The sequence below is a fragment of the Girardinichthys multiradiatus genome, chromosome 5, assembly GCF_021462225.1.
Source record: "Girardinichthys multiradiatus isolate DD_20200921_A chromosome 5, DD_fGirMul_XY1, whole genome shotgun sequence".
NCBI classification, from domain to species: Eukaryota; Metazoa; Chordata; class Actinopteri; order Cyprinodontiformes; family Goodeidae; genus Girardinichthys; species Girardinichthys multiradiatus.
Window position 1 is genome coordinate 22,900,144 of NC_061798.1, and position 22,291 is coordinate 22,922,434.

The 22,291-nt window shown below is 40.1% G+C and overlaps 1 protein-coding gene across 1 annotated transcript; it reads left to right on the forward strand.

Moving 5' to 3' along the window:
- The first annotated feature begins 1,465 nt into the window (after positions 1-1,465).
- mgarpb (mitochondria localized glutamic acid rich protein b) lies at positions 1,466-20,676 on the forward strand. The gene is made up of 7 exons (XM_047364606.1): positions 1,466-1,554; positions 1,646-1,857; positions 6,219-6,316; positions 8,306-8,378; positions 11,856-12,182; positions 16,178-16,858; positions 19,873-20,676. Exons 2-7 carry the CDS (start codon positions 1,785-1,787, stop codon positions 19,908-19,910), a joined length of 1,290 nt encoding a protein of 429 aa, XP_047220562.1. The 5' UTR covers positions 1,466-1,554; positions 1,646-1,784; the 3' UTR covers positions 19,911-20,676.
- The last annotated feature ends 1,615 nt before the right edge of the window (positions 20,677-22,291 follow it).

Here is a 22,291-nt window from a genome sequence, read left to right on the forward strand (position 1 = left end):
TTATGTGTGTATCAGGTCACGTTTCTTTATTTTCATGCATTTATTGCGCAAAATGTAATTTTATTTATGTACATACAGTGATAAGTATTTGTACCCCATGAACATTTTCACATTGTGTCTCGTCAAAACATCCAACCTATAAAGGAAATAGAGGAGTTTGGTTAGGTTATAAAACATTATACCCAGCTCTGAACACGTCCAGGACACAGAGGAGCACTATTTATTCCATCATCTGACAACTTTGACAACTTCTAGCTGACAAATGGAGGATTCGGGCCAAAACAGACTAGTATATGGAGCTTCTAAAAACTTTATCCACCTTTTCCAAAAACAGACCCAAAATATTCTTGCCGCTTCTTCAGTGTTGCACTCAGTGTCTTAGCGGCCTCCCAGGCCATTTTCTGTCTTTTCCTCAGTTTTAGAGAAACATTCGGTTTTTGTGATGTTTGTTTACAATTGCTGGTGTCTGTCCTTCACAGGAAAAAACATGCACACCTAAGGGCAATTAAAAAAAAATGCAAATAACACAAATGTCCTTTTTTAACTGTGGGAGGAAGCTGAAGTACCTGGAGAGACCTTAAGACAGGATTTGAACCCAGAACCTTTGTGCTGCAAAGCAACAGTTCAATGAGCTGTATCATCATGCAGCCCATGTTACCTCTACTTGATTATTATTATTTTGAAGTAACAGTCCTCTACCCAGCGCTGCTGATGCCTTTCTACAGTGAGATAATTTTTCAACAATTATAAACTCTCTGAAAACTATGTATTTAGCTAAAGGACAGGACAGCTGGACTTTATTTCAGGTTCACCAGATTCTTTACTATTGATGTGATGTGTGAGCTATCTCTGTTCTGATATTTTTCATTGAAAAAACTCAGACTTTCTTGTGATCTCTAAAGAAAAGCAGTCACAATCAATACTTCTCAAAGGTTTCTGAAAGTCTTTCTATGAACTTTGTCTGTTTTTCTTTTAATAAACACAACAACATTTTCAATAGAATTAAAAATATGGGAAATTATGTTCAAGTTTGATCCTTCTCTGTTTTCATTCATTTATTCAGAACCTTAATTTATACAGGTGAGTCCCATTGAGACATGAAGTCTATTTTTCAAGAGACTTCTTTAAGCCATTGTGACATTTAAACTACAATTTGTTGCAAACTAACATCTTTGATTATAAAATATAATACTTTAAATCAATGCATCAAAGTGGGCAGATTAAATAATGAAAAGCAAGGTCAGATATTAAAGAAAGAGAGACTTCAGCATTGACTTTGGAGACTGATATTGTTGAATCGATGATTTTTTTTGGCATGTGGACCTCTTCTTCCTCTCCTCTAACTGTCCATTTTGTCTCTGACATCAGAGTGCTGCACATCAATGCTCTGGCACTGTTTGTATCCTTATGCAACCACAGTTCACCTTCTCCACGTAGACGGATAGTTCTGTAATCCGTTTGAAAAGCAGCCTGAGGGATGTCTGAGCCTTCTCACACTCACACATTGCAGACAGATAGTAAAGTGCTGACTTCCATCACTGAAAAGATTATAAGGTGAGTACAAAATCCAGCTCAATATGTGCAGAGTTCAGAAACATGCATAGATTTCTTCAATGCATTTCTGTTTTTCCCTTGTGACCCGCAGGGGGCGTGTTTTTGCATCAGAGAGGGGTGTGCTCTTCATAACGAGCATTGCACAGTGAGAGAGGGCTCCTAATCATTCATCTCCAAAGAGCGACTGGAGGCAGACGCACCGGTTCACCTTCCGCTGAAAAACCATCAACATGTTCTTCAGACGGGCATGGCAGAGAGTCGGGCCGCTGGCACGGTGGCTCATTAAGCCCATATCCAAGACCAGTATGTTGTTTATCTACAACTTTCTAGCATTTAGTCCAATTATTGCTGATTAGACCGGATTTACTTTAATAGGAGTTGGGGAAACAGCTTGTAATCCTCTTAATTGGAGCAAACCTGAAGTAGTAACTTTTAATTGTGAAGATTTTGGAAGTTTGACTCAAGCATCAGCTGCTCCTTCTCAAATGCCTTCTCTGTGCCTCAGAGAGACATTAGTGTGCAGAGTCTGAATGAAGGAGGTGTGTCCTGGATGGGGAACACACAGTTCACACATGCATGGCAGAGCATTACAGCTAAACTCCTGGATTGTGGATGAAATGTTTCTAAGTCTTCTCCATAGGTGGAACATATTATACGTATTTAAATAAATACGTATTTATATATTTGAGGTTTTTTTCAAGGAAGTTCTGTACAATCAATCAGAATATGAGGACCATGCAAAATCCTTTTACTTTAATATTGTGCTCCATTAGCATTTCTCATTCCTGAACACCAGCATCTATGTTGCTGAAGCATCTCTCTGAAATCCCAGTTTTAAGTTTTTGAACTGAGTTTTGAAGCTGTTCGCTTGTACTTTGTGCTTTTTGTTCCTAATGCATGCATGCTTCCCCTGATCATCCTTTTCGTTTGGATTCTGAGCATGTGGAATCTATCCCGAGGGCAAGAGGCAGCTTTAATTTCCTGTCCAGAAAATTCTTGCAAAGTGCTGCGAAGCTCTGCAAACCTGAATTTAACTTGACTGCTGCTGACTGGAAAAAACTGTTATTGTGTGACTCTATGGTTTAAAAAAAGACACCAGAGATGAATGCAGGAGGCTCCTGTGGTTGCTGGCTGTTTTCTGTCGCTGTGTGACGTGTGTTCGTTTTCACATGCAACTTGAACTTGAGGAATCGACGGGGATTAAGTGATTACCTGTATAAATAACCTGCTCATGGAGCTGCTGTATCATGGGTATTAGAGCAGGAGGAAGGACAGACAGCTATACGAGCATCCACAACAGTTCGTAAAACAACCATCAGTGGAAAGGTTTCACATAGTGGTTAACTATCAATAACACATTACACAGTTCTTTAAATGCAATATGAACTGCTCAGAGATGTCTTACTCGGTTTTAATAGGAAAGATATGCACGAAGATGGAAACCCTGAGCTTTGAAACCTGTGGAGATACTAGAACAAAAACCATCACAACATACCTTTTTTGTCAAGGATTTAAGAGTGGAAAAAAATAAAGACAGATTTGTTCTCCAGTTCTTCAATCTGTTCCTCAGATGAAGTTCTCTGTTGCTCTCTATTTGTGTTTTGGTGTGTTAAAGAGATATGCACTCTTTGAATTTGAAATATCAATTAGATACACACTGCCCAGCCATTCTCAACAAGAGCAGATGTCACCCAACAACCTTTTATCAGAATCAGAATCAGCTTTATTGCCAAGTTCGTACATACAAACAAGGAATTTGCCTCCGGTACACTTTGCTCTTTTGTTCTGTTTTTGCATTACAGAATATACAAATTTACAATTTACAATTTACAATGTACAATATACACATTGTACAATGTTATTGCCTCTGCAGCACTTATTACAAAAATGGCTAGCAAAATAAACAGACATTGTTCAGACTTTTATTATTATTATTTTATTATTATTTTTATTATTCACCACTTTTCATGCAATCAAATTGAACAAAGTGCCTTTACAGAAGTTCAAACAAGCACGCAAACAAGCAAGAATCGTACAATAAATCACATCATTAGTCAGAATAAGAATAGAGATAAAACGTACAACTACATGGCTTTTAGTTTTGAATCTAAAGTAATGCTAAAAATAAGATAAAAAGATAAATATTACAAACATCAAAATCAAATAGAAAGAAAGATAAATTCTAATTTTCCTAAACAGACTGTAAATAAAATAAAGCATAATTCCAAAAGTCAAAGTGAATGTCTAAAACGAAAACATATTAACTCTCTCTTAGCTCAAAGGCGAGGGCCATAATAAATAAATGACACTTTATTGTGAGTTTTAGTTCTAACTTTCGGTACCAACAGAAGGTCTTTATCAGAAGAGCAGTAGGGCTTGTGAGATAAAAACAAAAACTACCCTCTAGAAAGCAGAGGTAGCCAGAGACCTTAAAATCCGTGATGTGAGCTTTGTTCAGCAGTGAGGAGCTGCGCACTTCTTACAAAAATCAAAAAGCAGATTATTTAATCAAAACCTTTTACTTGATTTGAGTAGTTCATTTCCAGTGTTCAGAGTCATCTGTGTGATTCTCTCTCAGACTGTTTGTACGTTGACTGAGCTAAAGACAATTCTCTGCCCTCCTGACTCAGTTAACTGATACAGTCAAAAGCCCATTGGTGGGTCTACGGTTATCAGAAGACACATACATATGGAGTTGTGTACAATCAGCGTAGCTATAAAAACTAAATGCAAAGTTACCTGGTTCAAAAAGGCTGATGGCTGTAATACTACACTTAAAGGGAAAGTTCAGGAATTTTGTCGTGAGTCTGTGCTAGAGGTTTATCTTTTGGTCTCTTCATTTAGTTTAAATCCAGATTAGTTGCTCCCAGAGGCTGAGGTTAGTCGGGGAGGGGCTAAAACCAAAATTGACCTCTACTGACTTTAAAACAACGGCAATCTCAAAAACATCATAGCTGTTCATGCAAATGCAGCTTTGACTCTTTAAACAGTCACGTTTGCAAGTTTTTACACAAGAATCAGAGCTTGGAGGCAGTGTACCACCAATGACCTTCCTGTGTAAAATGCGTACTGAAAATGGAAGATGTAACACTGATACTGTACTAGCATGTCTCATAACAAGTTGAGGTGATACAAGCAGAATCATTTATGAGTGGCATCCATGGTTTCTGGGAATTGTAAAATTCAAACAAGATATCTGTGTGGGATCTTCATCATATTCTTCATCTGAGCTGTATTCCTTAGGGGGAAAGTTTGGCAGACTAGATTAAAATGGTTTACAGTTTACAGCAGTATTTTGTTTTTTTAAGGATTAGTCATCTGTGACAGCGTTTGTTAAAACCAACTAAAACCTTCTTACCGTCGATCCTCATCACTTACAGTTGGTGCTAGATTTCCTGGATCGATCTTTGCTGCCTTGTGGCGTCAGCCAAAATACACACCATGCAGTTTGTAGGGTTTTCCTAATAAAAAAATTGGAACACCTTTTGATCAGGAAGCCTCCTGAGTGCCTCCCTGTGGAGGATTTCTGGGCAGATCTCCATGGGAGGAGTCTCAGGGCAGACCCAGAGCTCAATGAAGGGAAAGTATATACCTTTTTACCCTGGAACATCATGGGATTTCCCAGAATGAGCTTGAGGGGGATTCTCAGATAAGCTGAAGGCAATTAGTGCACTTTAATTTAACTCATAATCTCTATTAGTATTTTTTGGTAATGTATAGTTGTTAAACAAAATACACCAAGGTTTAGTATTTGTAAGTAAAAAATCAAGCTTTTATCTGCATATGCATCGCTATTTGTAAACTTATTATACATCAGTTTTGGATACTTTACAAATCTTTGTTCAGATTTTGTGAATTATACATTATACAAAAAAACACAGTTGAACCAGAAAATAATCTTTGTTCCAGTTCCTTCACATGCAAACTCATCTGTCATGAGGAAACAACACGCAGGTTCCTCCAATGACATCACCCTTTGCAGTAACTGCGTTTATTGGCACGCTCCTTGTCTAGTTGGAAAGAGATTAGGCTCTTGCAATGTCTGCAAAGGTTTTATTTTGGGTGTTGTCTGCCTTCACTACTGGCTATTGTCTTGGCGATGTTTAAAAACTAAACCAGCACAATAACAATCCATTAAAAGGGGCCTTCAGTAGAATCACTGCTGATCCCTAAATGATTTTTTTTGAGTCTAAACCCACCAGATAATTTTCAAGTTGTTTGTTTTGATGCATCAGCCAGGAAGGGTTTTACTGTTTGTGTTGGGGTTGAATTAAGGGACAGTTCTGTGTTTAGCTTGGCCCCTGCTAAATCTTTCCGTGTCCTCAGTTACAAAGAGCTAGGTTGTGTAACTGGATTAAAGGATGGAGACATGCTGTAGCAGTTACAATGCACTGTCTGATGGAGCGACAGCTTACCGAAAGAATAATTCATATTTACTTTAATGTCAACCAAATATGTTCCAGTAGATTTGATCTAATTCCATGTATTGTAGCGTTTAATAGGTAAAAAGGGATTTTTAAATAATTCTCTCTCTGTATGTCTTTTTTTTTTTTATAAGAGATGCTGTGGGATGTGCTACATAAATAATAATTTATTTGCTTACCTTTTTTGGTCAGCTTATGTGCATATTTCCAAAGTAATGTTCTAAAACTCTTGTTTTTCAGCTGCTCCGGTGCGACACATGGCCTTTGGTCCTGGAGGCACCAGCAACTTGGCGTACGTTGTTTTATGTGGAGGAGGCCTTACTGCCGCAGTCGTCTATGTAAGCATTACAGTTCTGACCATTAAATTTTGTTCTCAGTCTGAAAACCTTTTGCTATACAAACAAGTCACACCATAGTGACTTGTGTGTCAGAAAGCCAACACTACATTTGTTCCTAAATACATTGTTTACCCATGATGAAGCATGGCGTGGGGATGTTTTTCTATGTCAGGAATAGGAAAACTGGTCGGAGTTGATGGGAAGATGGAAGGAGGTAAATACAATCCTGGAAAAAAACCTGATAGAGGCAGCAAACGTGTGACTGGGGTGGAGGTTCACCTTGAACCAGGACATCACCTCTGTACATACGGCCAAAGCTATAATATAATATAATATAATATAATATAATATAATATAATCATATTCAGGTGTTAGAATGATCTAGTCAATCCAAATCCAATTAAGAATCTGTGGCTAGACTTTAAAAGTGAAGTGCCTTGAGACAACATGTGTGGTGAATTGGCGCCATATAAATAAAACTGAATTGAATTGAATTAAAAAAGCTGTTCACAGTAAATATTCATTCATTCTAAATGACCTTGAGTTATTTTACAAAGAAAACTTGAGAAAGACTTCAGTCTCTAGATCGGCAAAGCTGGAAAAGACATATCCCAAAAGACTTTGAGCTGTAATTGCAGAAAAGCAATTCTGGGCTACGGAATAGAAATGCATGAATAGAAATGCATGAATAGAAATGAAGCACTCCTTGAATATCAGGTAAAATTCCAATAAAACTTCGAGGTTTGTGGTTGTAACAAATGGGATGTGAATACTTTTCTTCCAAGACATTTTACAGAAACAAAAAACTGGCTTTAAATCTGTGGGTTTTTGTACATACATTTGTACACTTTTTAATGAAACCACAAAATGAGCCAACTTTCCACACAACCAACCAACACCAAGAACATCCTTTCTTCTAATCTCAGACTGAGTTATAAACGTGTGAAGCAATTCAGGTTGTATTAGACACCGTCATCTTCACACTGGTGAACAGATAGGCCTGCTTCCACTGTCTCAGCTTGGGTTGGAGATAAGAGCACCAAGATCTATTTTACTGGACGTAAACGCAAGTTGTGCCACTCCTTCACTTCACCCCAATCAATTCTCAGTGTATTAATAGCAGAAAAATGGACCAAGTTTGAATAGCTGCAACTAAAGTTGTAATGTTTTTCATTATTTTTGTGCTCCTAAAAACCTTTTCAGATCACTTTGTATGAACGCTGAAATGTGGTCAGAGACTGTTTATTTAGTGTGTGTAATATTAGCCTTACCATCCCGTGCAATCCTGTGTTCAATTATGTATTATTTTATTTAATGTTATTTTCTTTCTTGATATCTTCTTTATTCTACTTTTCCTCACATATAATTAATTTTTTTTATTATGCATCAATGAAAGCTGCAGGCCAATGTTGTATGTCTTTTCCAATGATTGAGGCTATTCTATTCTATTCTATATTATTCTATTCTATTCTAGTTTCTGCTGTAAGCCAACAAAATGATGGTGAGAGTAGAGAATCCCGAATACGTTTTTCCAGCCAAGTTCTTTGCTGTGCTAAACTACAACTTGCTTGTAAGATCCCCAACCATTAGTAATTCTGAGTCACTAGCTTAGCTCAAAGAGAACCAATGCAGCATTAATTCAATTTGATTAAAAAGTAAAAACACCCACCAAAACAGTGTTCTTATATGATGAAATATAAAAGATGCATTTTGGGTTGCATACTGTTTTTCTGATGTCAGCTGGAGACCAGTGCAGGCTGGACTCCAGACTTCAGCTCAGCTTCACACACTGGACTGGACACAGAGGTTGTTGTCTGCTCGGAGAAGCTTCAGGCGTGGACATGAACAGAAAAGTCTTGTTTACCCAGAGAACAACACATCTCTGCTACCTTTTTTAATGTCAGCCAAAGTGTGAGGGGACATGATGAGTTTGAAGACCATTTTATGCTGGGCTGTAATGTGCATTTCTACTGTTTCTTTCCTTCTTAGGCTTATAAAACGGTTAACGGTGATACTGAGCGTTATGAGGACAGACTGGCCAACATGAGCTCAAAGGAGAAAGGTAAAACCAGCTTGTTTTCTAACATAAGCAAATGTGTTCAGCCAAACTGCAAATAGGGTTGTATATGGCTTTCTTCTGGCCCCTGTTCCATCAAGGCCATATTTGTGAAGTGCTTGATTAATAACTTTCCAGTCAACAGATTCTCCCACCTAAACTGTGGATCTCTGTAGCTCCTCCAGAGCCAGCCTCTTGGCTGGTTCTCTAATACTCTCCCTGCCCTACCTGTTAGTTTAGGAGGACAGCCATGCCTCTGTGAGAAATTCCAAGCTTGGGATATTATCTTAAAACCTAACTCTGCTTTAACCTTCTCCACAACTTCCTCCCTGACCTGTCAGTTGTGGTCCATGGTCTTCATGATTCTGATTGTTCACTAATGTTCTCCAACAAACGTCTGAGGCCTTTACAGAACAACTGGATTTGTACTGATCAAATTACATACATGTTTATCTAGGGGTTTTTTTCAGTTGGGAATAATCTTTAATCATTTTCCTTCCACTTCACAATTAGTTATTACTTTGTGTTGGTGTTTCACGTGAATCCCTGAAACGATTTTATTTAGAATGTGAAAGAATATAACAACACTTTAGCAAGGCTCTGTAACCTTTTATTGAATGAAACTGAGAGCCAGGCTGCTGCTAAAGCCAAAGAGGCGAGTTTATTCTGAAGTGTTTTAAAATGATTGAGGTTGTGTGTTGGGTTGTAAAGATTTGGACAAGTGAGGTGGGGGAGCTTAAACAAATGTTCTATGCTCAGTGTGCACATCTGAACCAGTGACAATCAGATGTTGCACTTAAATGTCAGCCTTAAAATGTGTCGTTGTGTCGTTTAAACATACCAGCAGCGGATGGAACCAGGAAAAAAAAAGCAACTTTTAAACCCCAGGATGATTAGGAGGAACTGTGAATACCTGCTGCAAATCAGGTTCTGGTTGCAGTGACTGTAATGGTTGCTGTCATCTGTCCCAGAAGAAAATCTTCTCCTGGTTTTACTATAACCTAATAACCTTTGCTGGCAGTTGGGTTGTTTTGTCCATTCGTCTTGTCATGCTTTTCCAGTTTTGTTCATTTGGTTCTTGACTTTTTTGGGTGAGACTTCTAATACTTGCTTTGATAATTGATGATTTAAAGTCATCTTCTATAATCTACTCATTACCTACTGTAAGTAAATGTGATTATGTGACTGTAATAAATAATGTCTACCAGTAAAAGGTCAGATGGAGGTATTCCAGTTGGATCAGAGGTCATAATCTGTCATTTTATATGACTAAGGACTGTTTCAAAGAGGCGTCTATGCTTGAATCAATGGAAATATGGGTGTAATGTAAAATGTCCAGTAAATAATAGAAGGCATTGAATAATAAGGTCAATTTCAGCATTTATCTAGCATTTTTATTTCTAATAGATCATCAAAAGTATTTACAAACCAAGACACATAAACTGATATGCAATAAGTAGAAACTAGTTATGTCTAAAGATACAAAATAGAAGTAGGCTGCGTACGAACTGGCAAAGGGACAAACTGACCTGGGGCTGATTGGGACAAAAACAGAGGTTTTTACTGCTAATGTGGCTACAAGAAAATAATCTGTGCTGAAATTTTATAAAAGATACTTGTACCAAATAAAGACCCACTACTGCTGTGTGTACCCTTATGTGTTACCGCTGTTCAGACTCTGCATTAAAAAAAATCTCTCAAAGTTCCTACTTAACTTGTTATGAAAACGCAGCTGGATGTTCATTGAGAAGCGACTCTGAAACGGTAAACGTTAAAGGGCTCAAACAAATTGACAATGAATGCAGTGAGCCTGAAAGCTGTTTTTCAGAGCAGCTTCTGGCTGCTCCACCCAGATTTCACACATGGTAGAATGACTCCTCTCAATAGCTTCATCGTGCCTGTCTGTTCAGATTTATGTCTGCAAGCTTTTTGTCTGCTCAGACTGTAGAAATAATGGCTCTGTGCCATGAGCTGCTAACAGGTACAACATCTGATTGTCACTGGTTTAGATGTGCACATATAGCATGGAAAGAGTTGTTTAAGCATCCATACCTCACTTGTCCAAATCTTTACAACCCAACACACATCCTCAAATTGAACCCACTGGGATATTTAAATTATGGCATTCAAATGCATTAAAAAGCCTTTTTTCAGCTAAATACAGGTCAGAACCAAGGAACCCACAATGCCACCTTCATGAAGAAAAAGGAAAGATTTGATTGGTCATGTAACGACTCGATTTGAAAAATCTTTATTCTTTGGCAGTAAAAATGAATTAAGTTATGAAATTAATAAAAATTAATTAACCAAAATAATGTGTTCCATTTTTTTTTTTCAAATGAGCTTTTGGGAGGTAAAGCAATGAAAAAAGAAACTTGAAAAGGTGTCTGGGCTTGAGATTGATCCAATGATTTTCCAACTAGTAGAAAACCAGTTAAAAACATTTCAGGGTGTAGTGGAATTTTCTTATCAAAGTGGGGTAGAAATTAACTAATTAAAAGACAAAGACCGGACTTTGTCTTTATAAGTTTTATTCAAAGGCATTCACCGTTTGAAGACCCTGTCACTGAGCTTGGTCAGTGAAGCAGGGCCCCGATCAACATTTACACACAGTATTTAAAGAGTATGTGGGTGTTACCTCAACTTCAAAGAGTCTGTGTTTTATGGCCCTAGACCCTCCTCGGGTCAGGGGTAACAAATTTATCTACGAGCAGACCCATCTGCTCTTCCTGAGGCATCACCCTAAAGCATGGGTTTTAACCATTAAACGTCTGATACTGGCTTTTACAGCTTCCTCCTCTAACACAGATGTTCTGAGGAGAGAGGTAACCTAAAGGTCATACACTTTGGAAAACTTAATAAAAGAATTTCCATTTCAGGGTAAAATGATATGAAATAAGTCTTAGTGAGAAATTGTGTTTGATAAATTTTCTCAGCCAAACAGTGATTCTGATAAGTCAGTTGTTTGGTCATTTACTCAATAAGGTTCCTCGTTCTCTGTAAAGTGTTTCTCCTCCTAACAGAGGTATGACTGACATGTAGACCTAATGGTAATCTCATAACCAGTTTAACTGCCAGCCTGTCACAGCTGTGTGTCACTGACTTGCTTCGAGTAACCTAGAACATATTTGTATCTTACCTGTATTTATTTAAGTAGGTTCTGCGAACTGTGGCCTTTGATGTATGGCAGCCTCTACATGAATTGGTACCTCAAGTAAAGATTTTTAACAAGTTGGATATTTTAGTCAGATGAGACAAAGTTTGTACTTTTTGCCAATAAATACTCCAGCTGAAACAAAGAATAGAATATATGAAAACCACCTAATGACCACTGTTAAATATGGTGCAGCATCTATGATGCTGTGGGCCTGAAGGTCCTGTGAGCCTTGTACCTCTTGTACAGTGCATGTCATTTTCTTTTGGTTTTTTTGGGGGGATTTTCTTTTATTCATCTAAATCTGTTCTCAACATCTTAATCTGCAGCTGAAGTCACATCAGAAGCTGTATCTCCTGCAGTTGAACCTGCTGCTGCAGAGGAGGAGCCAGCTCCAGGAGCTGAGATTACGGCCGAATCTATCCCTGCTTCCCCAGAACCGGTGGCTGAGACGTCAGCTGAACCGACTCCTGAGGCTGCTTTAGAAGAACCACCAGCTGGCGAGGTGTCTGAGGCAGATGTTACAGAGGCTTCGACTGAGCCAGCGGACGCAGAGGGGCCTGCTCCTGTTGAGGTAGAAGAGACGGCTCCTCAAGCTGCCCCTGAAGTCGCATCCGAGGCTCCTGGTGAGGATGCATCAGCAACAGAGAGCGCCGGTATGGAAGCAGTAGATGAAGCCCCTTGTGCTCCCCCTGCTAATGCAGAGACTCTCTCTGAAGCCCCTGAGCCCGAAGCCACCCATGCTGCAGAGATGGCTGCTTGAAGGTGGAGGGCCTCAGCAGGGTTCATCTAGAAAGAAGGGCTGTAGGAGTTAGATTTATTGCATCCCTGATTCCCTGGTCTCATGGAAAAAGGCCGATGAACCTCATTTTCAAAAAAAAAGTAAAAGGAACATGCTCCAGTTCATTTATGTATAATAGTGGATTGCATACACACCAGAGGTCCATCAGTCCAGTTTTTCTGAGGCTTTTTTCTCTTTACCTTTGTTAACATTCCTGAAAACCAAATATTCTCGTTTTGTTTTGTTCTCAGCCATCCTGAATCCAAAATATGGTTTGACTGCTGGGAAAAAAAATCATAACCTAAGCAATTTGAGCAATAGAACGCAGCTCCTGTGTTTTGTAAAAGGAAATTTCATGGCGGCCTTAAGCAGGCTACATCTGATTAAAGTCTTTTTTTGAACAGCAACAATCGAGCAAAACACATTAAAAAAAAATATATATATAATAAATGCATTTAAATGTTTATCTTCTTGTTTCATCTCGCAGTATCAAATGCTTATTTTTTACTATCACATCTTTGTCATTAATGAATACATCTCCTGGCATCCATCTTATAAACCTTATCCGTGTCTTAATCATTTTAAACCATTTTTCTTTGTTAGAGGATGCTTCTGCTCTCTATTCCCTCGTTAATGTGAAACATTCATCCTTCTGTTTGGGCATTAAAGGTTGTTCTATTAAACTAATAAAGATAAAAAAATATGACTGGATAATGAGAAAGTTTGAAGTGTTTTAATCAAATCCAAGTTCAGCTGGTCCAATACTGCGTTTTCTTATTATTTGCACATTTCATTGTCTGTTATTGAAAGAACTTGGAGTATTTCTGAGAAACTGAGGATTTTGAACAGAATTTGATGTTAATATTGTACAATGTCCCTCTTTAAATGACAGTGGAAACATTTGCCACCTGTGGAAACATTTGCCACCTGTGGAAACATTTGCCACCTGTGGAAATCCAGATTTTCCTCTCAGTGCCACGTTCATGCTCCTGCTCCCTATGTGACTGAACTGTTCAGACCTCGTTTGGAGATAAATGACCAAGGTGTGCCACAAGGTCAAATTAAAAGTATCTGCAAAGCTGGGCTGTAAACCTGGACACCAGCTGTGAGGTTAAAATCTATTTTTAATCAACACCATTTAGTTCTGTTGTGATTTCTTCAGATTTGAAGTGACGACCTCAAACTTCACCAAGACAGAGTCACCGTTCAAACCAGCAACAGGCCCAAATGACCCAAACACCTTTGGACTTTTAACATTATGTCAAGTTACAACCTCACACTATTTTGTTATATTGTTAAGATTTTGTTAGGATTTCACGTGGTAGACCTTTTTTTTAAGTAATATCTGTAAAGTGTGGCATATGTTTGTAATTGATCAGTACTTTGCAGAACCACCATATACTGGGTTTGCAGGTCTAAAAGGTGAAATGTTTGCGCATTCTTTTATGCAGAATAGCTCAAGCTCAGTCAGATTGGAGAGCGTCTGTTAACTTTAAGTTTTTTTAAGTGTCATAGATTCTTAATTGGATTCCTGTCTGGACTGACTAGGCCAATCAAACACATGGATAGGCTGTGAACTAAGTAATTTTTTTCTAGCACTAGCTTTATGTTTAGGGTATTTATCCTGCTGGGGCCACATTGCCACTTTTTTGCAGCTTCTTATCAGTTTTCTTTCAAGATTGCCCTGTAATTAGCTATGTTCATTTTTTCATCAACACTGATCAGTTGACCCACTAAAGAAAAAAGCATCACCAGCATATTGCTTCACAGTAAGCATAATTTGTTCAGAGTAATGTGCAGTGTTAGCTTTTCACCACACTTGATTCATTTGGTCATTTCTGACCAAAGCCCCTTCTTCCACATTCTCTATTGAATACACATAAATAAAAGCAATCAAAAACTTGTTCCAGCTGCAACTGACAGATAAATGTTATATTTTTTTATGTGGTGTATGTGCGCCCTCCTTCCTAATACCGTCCTGGGTAACTGCCCACATCAAAAACCGTCACTGGGCACAAGGAGCATGAACCTGGCACATAATTTTCTATAGACCATCCAATCATAGACAAGCTATCTAAAAATTTGATAATTTGATTATAAAATAGGAGAGTCAAGTCTTATGTGACAGAAACATTGAGTATACAGGTCCTTCTCAAAATATTAGCATATTGTGATAAAGTTCATTATTTTCCATAATGTCATGATGAAAATTTAACATTCACATATTTTAGATTCATTGCACACTAACTGAAATATTTCAGGTCTTTTATTGTCTTAATACGGATGATTGTGGCATACAGCTCATGAAAACCCACAATTCCTATCTCACAAAATTAGCATATTTCATCCGACCAATAAAAGAAAAGTGTTTTTAATACAAAAAACGTCAACCTTCAAATAATCATGTACAGTTATGCACTCAATACTTGGTTGGGAATCCTTTTGCAGAAATGACTGCTTCAATGCGGCGTGGCATGGAGGCAATCAGCCTGTGGCACTGCTGAGGTCTTATGGAGGCCCAGGATGCTTCGATAGCGGCCTTTAGCTCATCCAGAGTGTTGGGTCTTGAGTCTCTCAACGTTCTCTTCACAATATCCCACAGATTCTCTATGGGGTTCAGGTCAGGAGAGTTGGCAGGCCAATTGAGCACAGTGATACCATGGTCAGTAAACCATTTACCAGTGGTTTTGGCACTGTGAGCAGGTGCCAGGTCGTGCTGAAAAATGAAATCTTCATCTCCATAAAGCTTTTCAGCAGATGGAAGCATGAAGTGCTCCAAAATCTCCTGATAGCTAGCTGCATTGACCCTGCCCTTGATAAAACACAGTGGACCAACACCAGCAGCTGACACGGCACCCCAGACCATCACTGACTGTGGGTACTTGACTCTGGACGTCTGGCATTTTGGCATTTCCTTCTCCCCAGTCTTCCTCCAGACTCTGGCACCTTGATTTCCGAATGACATGCAGAATTTGCTTTCATCCGAAAAAAGTACTTTGGACCACTGAGCAACAGTCCAGTGCTGCTTCTCTGTAGCCCAGGTCAGGCGCTTCTGCCGCTGTTTCTGGTTCAAAAGTGGCTTGACCTGGGGAATGCGGCACCTGTAGCCCATTTCCTGCACACGCCTGTGCACGGTGGCTCTGGATGTTTCTACTCCAGACTCAGTCCACTGCTTCTGCAGGTCCCCCAAGGTCTGGAATCGGCCCTTCTCCACAATCTTCCTCAGGGTCCGGTCACCTCTTCTCGTTGTGCAGCGTTTTCTGCCACAGCTTTTCCTTCCCACAGACTTCCCACTGAGGTGCCTTGATACAGCACTCTGGGAACAGCCTATTTGTTCAGAAATTTCTTTCTGTGTCTTACCCTCTTGCTTGAGGGTGTCAATAGTGGCCTTCTGGACAGCAGTCAGGTCGGCAGTCTTACCCATGATTGGGGTTTTGAGTGATGAACCAGGCTGGGAGTTTTAAAGGCCTCAGGAATCTTTTGCAGGTGTTTAGAGTTAACTCGTTGATTCAGATGATTAGGTTCATAGCTCGTTTAGAGACCCTTTTAATGATATGCTAATTTTGTGAGATAGGAATTTTGGGTTTTCATGAGCTGTATGCCAAAATCATCCGTATTAAGACAATAAAAGACCTGAAATATTTCAGTTAGTGTGCAATGAATCTAAAATATATGAATGTTAAATTTTCATCATGACATTATGGAAAATATTGAACTTTATCACAATATGCTAATATTTTGAGAAGGACCTGTATTATGTATGGTTGGTCTGGTTTAAATCCTAAATAAAATATATCATTGGCAGTTTTAGTGCTTGTGTTTTTATATTTAATCCTGACTGCTCCCTGCTGTCCCTCAATCTGTAAACAGCTGGAAAGGCCCTCGGCAGCTCCATCTTAGAGATCATCAACTCCTTTGTGGATGAAGAGAGCCTGGTGAATGCTCTGCATCAAATGTCAGCTGATGGAAATGACCTGAACTCCTTGGAAGGGGTTTGGGAATCAGAAGCTCTAGGTGTAGTTTCAGAACTGAGCACAAAGGAAACAGCAGAGGCAGCTGTTGACCGTGAGGAAGAGAATCAGCTGAGGTTGAGGAAAGAGGAGGAGGAGGAAAGAGCTGCTTCATTTCCTGAGGTTGAAGACAACACTATGATGCCTGACTCTGCTCCTAAGGAAGCCATTTCCTCATCAGAGGCCTATCCTGAAGATTCTTTCTCCTCTGATGAGGCTTGGCATGCTGAGGAGGTCATTGTCACTGCAGAGGCAACAAAAGAAGAGGAGGAGACAAAGTCTGAGGAGATTAAATTTGGGACAGTTGGTAAGACGACTCAGCTGGCAGCAGCCTCCACCAAGCCAAACCTAGACGTTCTTTCAGCTGCGGAACCAGAATCTCCATCATCCATGGGTCCAGTGGACAAGGAAGAACCTTGCCACAACTGCCACAATTGTCCACCATCAAGCAAGGCACCACCTCCTGCTCTGGGAGAGGATATGCCTGCTATGGACCTCGCACAAGAAGCAAAGGATAAGTCTTCACCGTTGACTAAACAACGTAAGAACACAGCCGCTGTTTTTCCATTTAATGCTGCACGACATGCAGGATCCGAACATGATTCTGTTTAATCTTAGAAAGGCAGGCAACAAAGTCTAATCCACCTTAAATTGTTGAGGACAAAAACATAAAATGGCGATTAAAAAACAGCAACAAAAAGAAACCAACTAATCCAAATGTAAAGAACCAAATTTAGGCTAGAAGTTTCTTATTAATTACAACTCACAGTGAAATCTCGTCAAAGAAAACAGAATAGCCTTTTTTCCAGTTTTACATTTAACTCACAGATCAAGAATTTATTACTTTAGTCTTGGTGCTGGAACTGCTCTAAAAGGCAATTAGGTAATTTACAAATAAGGGCTTCTACATAGAAAGATACCAATCAGCATCTTCATCCCTCTCACATAATATGTATCACATGTATTCACTTTGGGGGGCCTTACATAAAAAGGCACACTGGGTGAGCCCCTTTTCCTGCTGTCCCCCAACCAATTAAAATACAGGAAATTATCAAAACCCTAGAGCCGTATAAAATGCTGTGCAGTCCCATACAAAGTGTGTAAAATTGTGTACCCTTTCTTACTTGCATAAAGGCAATAGGAAACATGTTCAACAGACAAATTAGTAATATTTTTTTAATGGTGATGCATGCGTCTGGGTCATATGGGCAATTGCTCAGGGCAACTATCCACATGGCCCTGGAGCTACTATTGTGTTCATATAATCTTCCAGTCTGAACCCTTTTTCTCAGATCTCTGACATCAACAAGTCATTTTAGCCCATACAGCAGACGCCCACCAGATATTTTCACTTTCTCTAACAATTCTCCGCATACCTCAGACATAGTTGTGCATGAAAATTCCAGCACGTCTGAAATACTCAGACCAGCCCGTCTTGTACCAACAAGCATGCCAGCTTCAAACTTACTTAAATCTCCTTTCTTCCATGTTCTAATGCTCGCTTTGAACTTCAGAAATTCGCCTTCACCATATCTAGCTACCTAAATGCATTGAGGTACAGCCATGTGATTGGCTGACTATATGGGCTACCAAGCAACTAAACAGCTGTACCTAATAAAGTGACCAGTGGGTGTATGAAGCTGGTGTTCATTATAATTGAATCCAGACTCGGAAACATCTTTAGTCTGTCATTGTCGTTTCCCACGTGGGCGTTGAAGTCCCCCAGCAGTATAATGGAGTCCCCGGGACACCAAGAAGGCCGGGTACTCTGCACTACCACTCGGCCCGTAGGCCGAGACGACAGTCAGAGACCTCTCCCCAACCCGAAGGCGCAGGGATACAACCCTCTCATCTACTGGGGTAAACCCCAACACGAGACGGCTGAGCTGGGGGGCGACAAGCAAACCCACAACAGCCCGCCGCCTCTCCCCGTGGGCCACTCTAGAGTAGAAGAGAGTCCAACCCATCTCGAGGAGATGGGTTCCAGAGCCCACGCTGTGCGTGGAGGCGAGCCCGACTATTTCTAGTCGATATCTCTCTACCTCCCGCACAAGCTCAGGCTCCTTCCCCCCCAGCGAGGTGACATTCCACGTCCCTAGAGCCAGCCTAAGCATCCGGGGATCGGGCCGCTGAGGTCTCCACCTTCGTCCGCCACCCAATCCTCTTTGCACCGGTCCCTCACGGTTCCCCCTGCAGGTGGTGGGCCCACTGGGGGATGGCCTCGCGTTTCTCGTTCGGGCTTGGCCCGGCCGGGTCCCGCGAGGAGCAACCCGGCCACCAGGCGCTCTCTGGCGAGTCCCGACCCCAGGCCTGGCTCCAGGGTGGGACCCCGGCTCCGCCGTACCGGGCAACGTCACGTACCTCGATATTTTCGTCCTCATGAGGGATTCTTTATTATATTTGCACTTAATCATTACTGTTGATTTACTGACTTGAAAAGTGTAGTATGTAGGTTTATAAATGCATAAGACATTGATTTGTTTGGTTGTTACAAGAAGGATTACCAAACTATTTTTAGGAGAAAAAAAAGCATAACTAAACTATAAATATATAGGCATGTTTAAAGAAATTGAATATCATAAAAAAGTTCAATATTTAAAATGTTTTTGTCAATTTTTTCAGAAAATGAAACTCATAGATTCATTACACTGGTGAAATATTTCAAGCCTTCATTTCTTGTACCTTTGACTATTATGGCTGACAGTTCATGAAAACAAAAAATGTAGTGTCTCAGAAAATGTGAATATTACATAACACCATTTTAGTGTATAAATGTCATATAATGGCCATATTATAGCCTTCTCAATCATAGCCGCTGACTTGACAGATGTAGAGAAGACAGTAATTGACACCCCACACAAGAAGCTTGCTCAAGAAACTGGTTGTTCTCAGAGTGCTGTATCCATGCATACTCAAAGAAAGTTGAGTGGAAGGAAAAAGTGTGGTAGATAAAGATGCACCAGCAACAGGGATAACTGCAGCTTTGAGAGGATTGTAATGTAAAATCAATTTAAGAATTGGTGGTCTTACCTGGACTACAGTTAAAAAGGACTGCGCTGTTGCTCAGTGGTCCAAAGTCCTCTTTTCAGCGAATTGTGCACTTCATTTGGAAATCTAGGTCCCAGAGTCTGTGGGAAAAGAGGAGAGGCTACTTGAGGTCCAGAATGAGGTTTCCACATTTTTATTAATCTTACGTAATATACAAATGTTCTGAGACACAGAGTTGGGGTTTTTGATTATTTCTAAGCCATAATCATTAAAATCACCAGAAATAAAGGCTTGAAAAATTGTACTCTATTTGTGATGGATCTACATAATATAAGACTTTTCTGAAATGAGGGACAAAAAAATTTTACTTTTTCACAATATTCTAATTGTTTTAGATGTACCCGTTTTATGGTTAAACTTAATGCAATATCGCTACTTTTTTCCTCTTTTCTGCTACAGAAGCAGAGGAGTAAAAACCAATGCATATATATCAAGATCATGTAACCTTGCAGTTGTGTTTAGTTGTGTTTCTGTCTCACATCTTTGTATTGTGCTTGTTTGTTTTAGCCATGGAGAATGAAGTGGTGGCGACAGCCCAGTCGTGACAGAAAGCGTGCCTTCCTTAATCAAGTCTGGGCGGCAGAAGACAAAAACAAGGGAAGAAGAGATCACACTGATGTGTTGTCCCTCATGGCGGGTGTTGTTTTAGTTTTTGTCCACTAGGTGTTAGTATTGGGAAACGTTTTGTGACGAAAAACATTGTGATGAACAACAGGCTGATAGGTATGTTAGTTAGCTTCTTATCTAAGCATTCAAAAGAGACTGCAGATTTGTATTGTTGCACATGCAAACACATATTTTCAGGTATTTAAGAACATTTCAGCCTTAGTATTAGGAATTGATGTGCTGTTAGAGAAAATATGAACACTGCATAGATTGTAACGCCTTAAGGTTTTAGCTAAAAGGCCTATATTTTAATGCACATTTCCTTTCTAATTTTATTTTGTCTGTCCAGATGTTGCCCTGTGCATCAAATAAATATACCCATGAAAATCTATGTACTCCCCAACTATACCAGGGCTGTTAAAACAAACAGCTAATAAGAGCAATTATCTAGCTGCTCTTCTGTTTTTTTATGTGTTGCTAAATGCTAAATAAAATTAAAAAAAAAATACAAATTTACTGTTCATATTTTTTTGGGCATATCAGATAGAGGATTATATTGAGAAAAATAGTGATTGTAGATGGGATCTTTTAAATATGTTTTTTGAGCTCTGCATTACTGGGACTTAATGAGGAATGTATCCTCTAGGCAAACGTTTGTGTTATCATGGCAATGTGCTCACATTTGAAATAAAGTGGTGGACAACCTTTTCAGTTTGCATTTAGTAAACCATAAACACACTCATTAAGCTTGTGGAAGATGTTCACAGAATAGTTAGAGTTGCTATTGCTAGCTATGTATATTTACACACTGCTCAAAGAAAATAAAGGGAACACTCAAATAACATCCTAGATTACAATGAATGAAATATTCTCATTGAATATTTTGTTCTGTACAAAGTTGTATGTGCCGACAACAAAATCACACAAAAATCATCAATGGAAATAAAATGTATTAACCATTAGCCTGGATTTTGAGTCACACACAAAATTAAAGTGGAAAAACACACTACAGGCTGATCCAACTTTGATGTAATGTCCTTAAAACAAGTCAAAATGAGGCTCAGTATTGTGTATTGTCTCCACGTGTCTGTATGACCTCCCTACAACGCCTGGACATGCTCCTGATGAGACGGTGGATGGTCTCCTGAGGGATCTCCTCCCAGACCTGGACTAAAGCATCCGCCAACTCTAGACAGTCTGTAGTGCAACGTGACGTTGGTGGATAGAGTAAGACATGATGTCCCAGATGTGCTCAATCGGATTCAGGTCTGGGGAACGGGCGGGCCAGTCCATAGCTTCAATGTCTTCATCTTGCAGGAACTGCTGGCACACTCCAGCCACATGAGGTCTAGCATTGTCCTGCATTAGGAGGAACCCAGGGCCAACCTCACCAGCATATGGTCTCACAAGGGGTCTGAGGATCTCATCTCGGTACCTAATGGCAGTCATGCTACCTCTGGCGAGCACATGGAGGACCATGCGGCCCTCCAAAGAAATGCCACCCCACACCATTATTGACCCAATGCCAAACCGGTCATGCTGAAGGATGTTGCAGGCAGCAGATCTCTCTCCACGGTGTCTCCGGACTCTGTCACGTCTGTCACATGTGCTCAGTGTGAACCTGCTTTCATCTGTGAAGAGCACAGGACGCCAGTAGTGAATTTTCCAATCCTGGTGTTCTCTCACAAATACAAAGCGTCCTGCACGGTGTTGGGCTGTGAGCACAACCCCCATTTGAGGACGTCGGGCCCTTATACCATCCTCATGGAGTCAGTTTCTAACCGTTTGTGCAGACACATGTACATTTGTGGCCTGCTGGAGGTCATTTTGCAGGGCAGTGCTCCTCCTGTTCCTCCTTGCTCAAAGGTGGAGGTAGTGGTCCTGCTGCTGGGTTGTTGCCCTCCTACGGCCTCCTCCACGTCTCCTGGTGTACTGGCCTGTCTCCTGGTAGCGCCTCCAGGCTCTGGACACTACGCTGACAGACACAGCAAACCTTCTTGCCACAGCTCGCATTGATGTGCCATCCTGGATGAGCTGCACTACCTGAGCCACTTGTGTGGGTTGTAGAGTCCGTCTCATGCTACCACGAGTGTGAAAGCACCACCAACATTCAAAAGTGACCAAAACATCATCCAGAAGGCATCGGTACTGAGAAGTGGTCTGTGGTCCAACACCTGCAGAACCACTCCTTTATTGAGTGTGTCTTGCTAATCGCCAAAGATTTCCCCCTGTTGTCTATTCCATTTGAACAACAGCTGTGAAATTGATTGTCAATCAGTGTTGCTTCCTAAGTGGACAGTTTGATTTCACAGAAGTTTGA